This window comes from Ictalurus punctatus, chromosome 8, assembly GCF_001660625.3.
Source record: "Ictalurus punctatus breed USDA103 chromosome 8, Coco_2.0, whole genome shotgun sequence".
Taxonomy (NCBI): Eukaryota; Metazoa; Chordata; class Actinopteri; order Siluriformes; family Ictaluridae; genus Ictalurus; species Ictalurus punctatus.
Window position 1 is genome coordinate 7,545,687 of NC_030423.2, and position 8,881 is coordinate 7,554,567.

Sequence of the window (8,881 nt, forward strand, 5' to 3'; positions counted from 1 at the left end):
ATACCTGATCACACATCTGACATTTTATTTAGTGTACTGGGTTTTTTTTTGTTTGTTTGTTTGTTTTGCCACAGTACAACTGAATCAGATTCACCATTTAGAGTCTGAGAGGTTTATACTGTTTCTGAGTCATTTGGGGGTTTTTTTTCTATAAATGTTCATTATTTTAGTTAACAGAACAGAAAAATCTGACTGAGAAGACCAGAATTGGTAACACCTTTCTTTAAGGTCTATCCATAAGTCATACTTAACTATTGAATACATGCACTAACACAGCCCTTGTGAACTTTTGTACACTTCCAATCCTAAACTAAAACCTAAGACAGGATACATTATAAATACAAATGAAATATACACATTATTACAAATTTCACCTATGGTATGAACATTTATATTATTGTCTTCTAAAATCACCTCTAAAGTAAAATCAGCTCTAAGTTAGCCTTATTAACTATTTTTATTAGTGTATGTCACTATGTGCTTGAGTGCATCCATTTTTATAACATTGCCCCAATAAAGTGGGTTGATTATGATTATGTTGTCTCAAAGCAACTTGTTAGTGTCACTGGCTTCAAATTCTGAATTTTGACATCAGAATATAGTAAGACTGTACCAAAATACCTGAACACACCTGAGCATCATCCTATTATCCTGAAAGTTGAGTTAGCCTACAATATATACTACAAACTGTCAAAATTCTACCATTATTTTTTCCTTAGTCTCTCCATTATTGATATCTATTCATATATGTCAAAGAGCTTCATTATTTCATGATGCACTAAGGATTAGTACATGCATAAATTCGTCATAATGGAAGCAGAATTAATCTATGCATATTTGTGGACTTTATAGTAGTGTTACCTTTTTATTTGTAGTTACAAAATTTTGTTTACTTAATCCTGTGAATTAGTATGCAACAATTATTTTACCTCTTATGTTGAATTGTGAAAGTAGTTTAAAGTGGTTAAAAAGGACCAGTTTTCTAATGTAATGCAGTGGAGTAGCAGCCATGTCCAATGACATTAGACACGTTACAAATGAAAATTCCAAAATATTCCAAAAAATGCTGTGCTGTTGTTTGCCCACAATTTACCAACATACTCTCATAAGAAATTTGTAAGAATTCAGAAAAATTATTGCAATTACTTTGAAATAAATATTTTTTTTAAAAAAAGGTAAGAAAGCAAACCCCAGAGAGTAAAGTTGGTGAAGCACTTAAAAAACAATTAAGCACTTGCTGAATTGACAGAAAGCAATGATGGATGGATTGTATTTGTCACGTAAGACACAAAGCATCCCCCTTGTAAGGATATTCCTGAAAGTCATTTTATTCACTCAAGCCCTGAGTTCAGGGTCCATGCTCCTGCACCCTCTACACACTGTGCAGGCATTGTTTTATGAGTCACCTGCCCCAGGGCAAATATGTCCCCAACACCCTCTTCAGACTTACCAACATAAGCACCTTCCATTTTTAAATGGCCCACTTGAAATGGTCACGTCTCATGAAGTAATCTTTTCACTCTGCAAGTGGTTAAGTCTCAGTTTAAAGGTGCTTATCCTCCCTAGGCCCCTTTTTTTTTTTTTTTTTTTTTTTTTTTTTTTAGCTCTCAGATAATTTGCTAATGTACACTGACCAGGTACTGTCCATGACTGTCATCCATGCTGCTTTACATCATCACAAATATGCATGGCATGTCGCATGTGTAGATGGAAGTCAACAGACAGATTTGGTTATTTAAAGCTGCCTTAGTTCTTTGTTATGCATGAGAGAATGTTGATTGACATTATGATTTTTGCCTCCTGTGTGGCAAGTGAAATTGGACAGGAACAAAGATTTTGCATCTGGATGAAGTTAAATAGCAGAATGACATTAGTACATCTATATGGTGTGTGGAGTCAGAGTTCTTTTATACTGCACACAGTTCCTGCATTTCAGCTTTGTAAACCACGACAGCTTAGGATGAGATATCACATAACACGGCCAGTTCTGTAATGCAACCAGTTTCCTCTGGTTTCAGGGAATACCCTCAGTTCTCTACACTAAGTGAAATACATATTCAGCTGGATGAGTAACAGTCAATGTTCTTGCGATAAAACTTCATAACTTAATTTGGGTTATGTTTTAGTTCGCTGTCCTGTTAAAGCAACATTCATTGAGTTTGCTGGCATTTGGTTGGATCTGAGCAGTTAACATGTTTCTCTAAAATAATAGTATATATATATATATATATATATATATATATATATATATATATATATATATATATATATATATATATATCTTGTTTCTGTTTACACATTGTCAGAAAAAACAAGTGAACCAGCCACACAGGCCAATAATGTAATGTCTTACAAATGAAATGCTGTGCTTTGGATCATGATTATTGCTTTTGTAGCCATTCAGGCCGTTCTGAGATGCTTTTCTGCTCACCAAAGTTGTAAAGACTGTTTATTTGAGTTACTATAGACTTCCTGTCATTCTCCTCTGATCTTAGCATCAACAAGGTGTTTCAGCCTGCAGACCCTCTGCTCATGGGATGCTTTTTGTTTTTATACCATTCTGTATAAACTCTAGAGACTGTTGTGTGTGAAAAGCAGATCAGTAGTTTCTGAAATACTCAAACCAGCCCATTGGGCACCAACAACCATACCACGGTCAAAGTCACCGAAATCACACTTTTTGTTCATTCTGATGTTTGATGTGAACATTAACTGAAGCTCTTCACCTGTATCTGCATGATTTTATGCATTGTGCTGCTGCCAAATGATTGGCTGGTTGGATAACTGCATAAATGATCAGGTGTTCCTATTAAAGTGGAAGGTGAGTGTGTATATAATCAATAAAAAAAAAACATTATAATTATAGATCAAAACACTGTATCAATAATAATTATGAGCATTAATTACAATTAAATATGTCAATATTAAGCCAGTGTATTTTCCCTTATGCTATGGTTAACCTGATATCGATGTACATATTTAAGCTGACATTCTATACTTTACTGCCATACTTTCTATTTCATTTCAGTTCCATTACTCATCTAATTCAATTTGTCTGGAGTGCAAAGCCAAAACAACACAAATTGTATTATTGCTCAATTACCTGCTGGCTGCACCATAAAACTAATAAAAACTTCAATGTTAAAACAACAAATAATGCATTTTCAACCAAATAAAGAATAATTTCACTAAATTCACAGGTATTAATTTTCCTCTGGTGAGTTATCGTGGTCATAAGGAATTATTTTAATACCCTTTGTAAAGAGACATTTTAAAATATGTTTGATATTCTGAAGTAGACTGCAAAGTCAAAACATTTGCACCACATTACTCATATTCATATTCACCTGATGTAAAGTTTTGAAGTGGCTTTCAGGTAGTAAGGTGGGTTTTTTCCAGATCAGTATCCTTGCGTCTATTTTTGGATACTAACGGATGATCTGCTATAATGGCATTGAATTCCTATGGCATTTCTTCGGAAGTGGCCTTGCTCATCCGGAACCCATGGACCCTGCACAAGCTGGTATTTCAAAGGGTTGGGATCTGACACAGGAAGCACTTGGATGTTTACAGGAAGTTCTTTCAATAAAGGAATGCTATACAGGCTGCATGCCGGTTACCATTGACGACATTTGAGGTCTCATGTTAGATGCCTTAAATAAAACAGTATATTATTTGGGCATTTAATTTTAGTTGCACACGTTTCTTCAATCATCTTATTATGTTGCTTGTAGGAAACAAAGATGACTCCTACTAAGGGCATGTTTATGAACAATATTAATCACTCCACAGGTGGTTTTTCATCCCGGGCTAAAAAAAGGTCTCTTATCTGACAAAATGTTATTTGCCTGCTTTCATGAGTAATAACCTTCCTGTTTATTATACACATCTTAATTACCGGACTCAAATACACTGGCAAAAATAAACAGGCGGATGTTTGTTGCAGTTGGTAAGAAATCAAGTAGGTTGAATATTATGAAAAATGGTCAGAGAGGTAAATGTCACCACTGGTGTTTCTACTGAGCTGTACATTCTGCAAGTCTTTCCCTCCATATGCAATACTAGCATTGAAATATGTGACTGAGTTGTGAGTTAATGGAAAAGGTTTCATTTTATAGTTTTAAACAACTTATAGGTTGCTGCTGATGTCAGACTAAAATCAACAATACAGTGTTTTTCTTATTAAAAAAGTCCAAAAGTCCCAATATTTTTTATTGTCATGATTGCACATACATCATCATGTCTGTTTGTCTAAAAGTCATGTAATCCCAACTTTTCCAGAGTTGTGATTTTGTGTGCTTGTCATCATGATGCTATTTTTTGTTCTGTTTGTATTATGACTAATACGATTGGAGCAAATTTACTACACAGGAGGAACTTCTAGGACATTCTTCAAGCTGTCTCAGCCAATTATCTCTATGAACATTTGCCCCAGTGCTGCATGACTGCGCAGCAGCTGTCTAATCCAGGTTATCCGGCCCATGAGCTAGAGAGTGGTAACTGAGGGTAACTTATGAGGTATGACAGTTTAGGGCGCCATTGTTTAAATGGGGCCAAAGTAACCCACAGCCACTCATTCATTCATGGACAATGCAAGGGCTCAAAAAGGTAACAGCAGTTCCCACCTGCACTAGTGAATTTTACTGGTACCTGCTGTACCCATTCATTTCAAGTTCACACTTTCTACATTGATGATATAAAGCATGAATTCTTCTATCAACCTGGTGTTTGCAAGTTAAGAAAGCTGTTTTTGCTCAGTGGCCTTGTTTGAATAGAGTAAGTCAAGCCCACATGTACCCTCATAATATCGAGCTTTACTGTACAGTAGGTGCCCAAAGCCAACAAACATAGAATGGCTTTGAATTCTTTGTACATTCAGCCTGTAATCAGAAGTACAGATCTCTACAGAGGTGACAGGTGATCCAAGTGATCTTGATGCTAGTTACCCCGCCTGTGTGTCACAAAGTGGATTGGATCTGGGCCATGTGTACAGGAGATATCCTCTGAAGCTTTGCTTTTCATCCCAACGTTCTGCATCCAAGCATGAATAGGAGTGGACCAGTGCTAACTGGCCATCTATGCTTCCTCTCAGGTTTTTGGACACCTTTCCTTTTATTCTTTCACACCCCAAAAAGAGCCGAGCTATGTTGTTAATCCAGATCGAGAGTTCATTTTATTGTATGCGCAAGATTAAAGGAAGTCAAAACAAATTAAATGCTCAAAGAGAAGTAGCCAAAGCCAGTCCTCCTTTTTATGCAGCTGTTCACATGATGTTGCACTTATCAGAATTTCAATCAGTTGCATGTGGTTTGGAAACAGCCTGCTTGATGCTGGATGCTGGCAGCAAATTCTGAGGGCTAAAGAGTGTGGGGTTAACTTGAGGGAGTGCTGTAACTTGACAGATTAGTGGGTTGTTTTTGTGGGTAGCAAACTTTGCCTGTTCCTCACTAAACATTTTACATTTTTATTAATTCCCTGAGCACTGAGCTTACTGTAGATCTGTGTTGTAGATCAGTGTTATAAAGAATAACAGATTTTCTGTGTGTTACTATCAGTGTGTACAGTCTGAAACAGATACAGAACTGTCCTTCAGTGAGACATTGTATTCCTATACATGATCTGTAAAAATGATAATTAAAAAGAATAGTATGCTAGTAGTATGTAGTTAGTTAGTGGATATTGACCGTCTTTAAATGATCCTTTTCCTGTGCCTTACAGTCACTGTTTTTAAATTCGCTATTACACTAAACATGTACTTCTTTCTCATCCATGTGTTATATCTGCTACACTGAAGATTTTTACAGGATGTTATTGCTATGATGCTTTCAAGCCAAGGTGAACGAAGCCTGAGTAACAGCATAAAAAAAGACATGCTTTTACAGTGCCAGCCTCTGTAAATACAAAAATCCATTTCCATTTTGGGGATTTGTTGGGGATTTTGTTTTTCCCTCTCTTACCCATAAAAAAATTTAAATAAAAAATAAAAATAAATAAATAAAAATAAGTTTTAATGATTTTGATTCTTCCTCTCTAGAAGTAGCTCTGAGTTTTAAAAGGTGAGAAATGAAGCTGAGTGGTTGAAACTCACTTATATGAATAGGAAATAAAAAGCCTTCATAAAAGCTATGCTGGAGTGGCAGCGTTTTGAACCAAGTCCTCTTTGTTTCTTATCTCTGTGAAATTTGCCTTTCATGTGCTGACACCTTCCTTATTATAAATTCTCTTTGCTCTGTCTGGGAAGAATAACATAACAATTCATGCTGCTATATGTAGCGTTTCCATGGTTTGCCAAGCAGTAAATGTAATTTATATACTGTCGCAAAAAAAAGCCAATAGCAATGGTTTTTGTAGCACTTTTTGTCCAGCTGCATATTGTTATCAGCTGAAAGGGAAATGGCAAAAAAAAAAGAAAAAGAAAAAGAAAAAAAGGAAAAAAAAGTGACACATTAATGACCCCCAGCCTATAATGGCTAGTGCTGAAGCCAGAATATCCATACCATAAATCATTTCTTTTTGGTAAGGGCAGTCTTGGTCCCCACCTGTTAGGGGGAGTTTGCCTTCAGGTCATTTTTCAACATGAGATCAGGGACCCATTAGGAATCAGTTCACTCTGTGAGTGCAAAAATGGATGGAAAACACCTGAAATTTCCCCCTCCTGCCTGTTAATGCCTGAGAGAGCAGTAGAAAGTTGGATTTCTTGAGGTGCACAGAAACCCCATCTTTTAAACAATAGGGGGAAAAATAATCAGCTTGTCAAGGTTAAGTATATATTATGATCATCATTCTACATTCACTTTGTAATGTAATGATCCCCTATGGTGCATTTTATCCAATATGAAGAATTTAATTGGGTTAATGGATTTTAGTTATCGGGATGATGAAAAACAGTTTAGAGGCAAAAAAAAAAAAAAAGAAAGAAAGAAAGAAAGAAAGAAAGTGAAAAAGACAAAAGGAGAAAGAACCAAAGAAAGAGGGAGAAGGAGGAAATTGAGCCAGTAAAGGATGTGCTGCCCTTTGTGTCTCTGGCATGTTGATAAATTGGCTTCTCTAGAGAAACCAGTTACTTTTATACTTTGCCATGGACTCTATTTGTACCATAGCAACTAGACTTTTGAAGTGTAGTACACAACAGTAAAACTTGGCTGACACAGTTAACAAATAAAACGTGGTTCTAATATTTCTTAAACTGTTTTCTCATCTCAGTATTTTTACACCAGTTCAGCTCAAACACATTCACATTCAGTGTGCGTTCAGTAAAATTAGCTGGGTTATTTGTATTGTAGTTTTCATCAAACTGTTTTGCATTAAAATATTTTGCCAGCAGTTTCATTTAATTTTCACATATATTTAGCATTGGTACTTTGGCCTTAGGCCTGCTTAAAGTTCTTCTAGATGATAGCAGCAGGAAACTGACAGCTATAAATGACCCAGAAGAAGTGGAGGTAGGATGACATTATTACCACATTCAAAAAACTCAATTCTGCCCTGTCCAGACAACAACTGTGGGTGCTGAAACAAAGCTCTCGGACATGGTAGCACATTCTCTACACTTATCATCACCTCAGGTCTGCCAGATTTGAGCCAGCCATCATGAAACATACAGTATTGTTCATGCTCACTTTTCTTTTTTTTTTTCTTTTTTCTTTTTTTTTTTTTTTTATTAATAAAGTGTTAAATAAATAAAATAATGCAAAAATACAATTTTGTCAAAGTAGGGAAAATGCCTAAATAGTTACAATTTGTTCTTCAGATGGTAAAATAAATACAAATTTACAAGTGAAATTGGTTTTAAATTTGGGGAGAAAAAATCATACCACATCACATGATAAAAAGGCTTACTGAACCTAAAAACAGAAAATTGCGGCGAGAATGAGAAGGACACTAGGACGTGTGGCTCAGCGCATTAGCAGGAAGGTCAGTCCAGCCAAGCAGACTCCCGCGGCTGCGAACAGCACCGTCTTCATGGACAAATCGTGACTGACGTGATCGGTGCTGCTGAAGAACCTGCAGAAACCGTCCCAGCCTCCATTCTCCAGCAGCCAGTCGCTCTTCTCTTTAACCAGGTAGTCAGCGATGGTCTCGGCGAGTTTCCTGCAGCTCTCCACTCCGTCTCCTCTGGAGGACATCTCGACGGCGACGACGCCCGTGAACGCGAACAGCGAGACGATTCTTCCCCAGTTCAGCTTTCCGTCCTCCACCAGCAAGGTCATGACGCTGCGCAGACAGGTGCTCAGGTCCGATTTCAAGCCGCACGTCGACAGGAACATGCGCGACATAGACAGGAACTTGGTCTTGTACTGGAGCTCCAGATCCTTCGCCACACGGCGCATGGCCTCGGCCGACTTGCTGGGAGGTATCTGCTGGTTCCCGATGCAGAAGTCGATGTAGTCTTCGGCCAGCATCAGAGTCTCTTTCCTTAACCAACAGGCCATTTTCTTCAGAGGACGAGTCTGTGAGTTTTGTCTAATTTCTTCGACAATCTGGCGTCTCCTGGCTGGGCTGCGCGAGTCTTTCAGCTTTTCTAGAGAACAAGTAAACCCAGGACGCTCTGGAGAAGTTTCACACTGAAGTCTGTGTTGATGCGAAGGTGGTTTGTTCTTTGTTTTGTAGAGCGAAAGACAGATGCAGCCTTAACACTGACAGGTAGACATCATCAAGAATTTAGAATTCAGAATTTAGAATTTTATGATGTCATGACATCATCGTGTATGGCTGTCTCCATGGAAGCGAGTCAGTCAGTGTTTACATGGACAACAATAATCCACTATTAACCCGATTAAGACAATACTGTGATTAAGAACCTACCATGTAAACAGCAATTTTTAATTACCTTAATCTGATTAAGGTCGTACTCGAAGTAAACACAAATCGAATTAAGACG

The 8,881-nt window shown here is 37.2% G+C and overlaps 1 protein-coding gene across 1 annotated transcript; it reads right to left on the minus strand.

The window, feature by feature from the left end:
- Nucleotides 1-7,651: 7,651 nt before the first annotated feature.
- Nucleotides 7,652-8,568, minus strand: LOC108268551 (anti-apoptotic protein NR13-like). The gene has a single exon (XM_017473574.3). It carries the CDS (start codon nt 8,430-8,432, stop codon nt 7,896-7,898), a length of 537 nt encoding a protein of 178 aa, XP_017329063.1. The 5' UTR covers nt 8,433-8,568; the 3' UTR covers nt 7,652-7,895.
- Between the last annotated feature and the right edge of the window lie 313 nt (nt 8,569-8,881).

Bases quoted from the DNA above. Each gene is read 5' to 3' on its own strand.
- LOC108268551 (XM_017473574.3), bottom strand. From the start codon at position 8,432: ATGGCCTGTTGGTTAAGGAAAGAGACTCTGATGCTGGCCGAAGACTAC.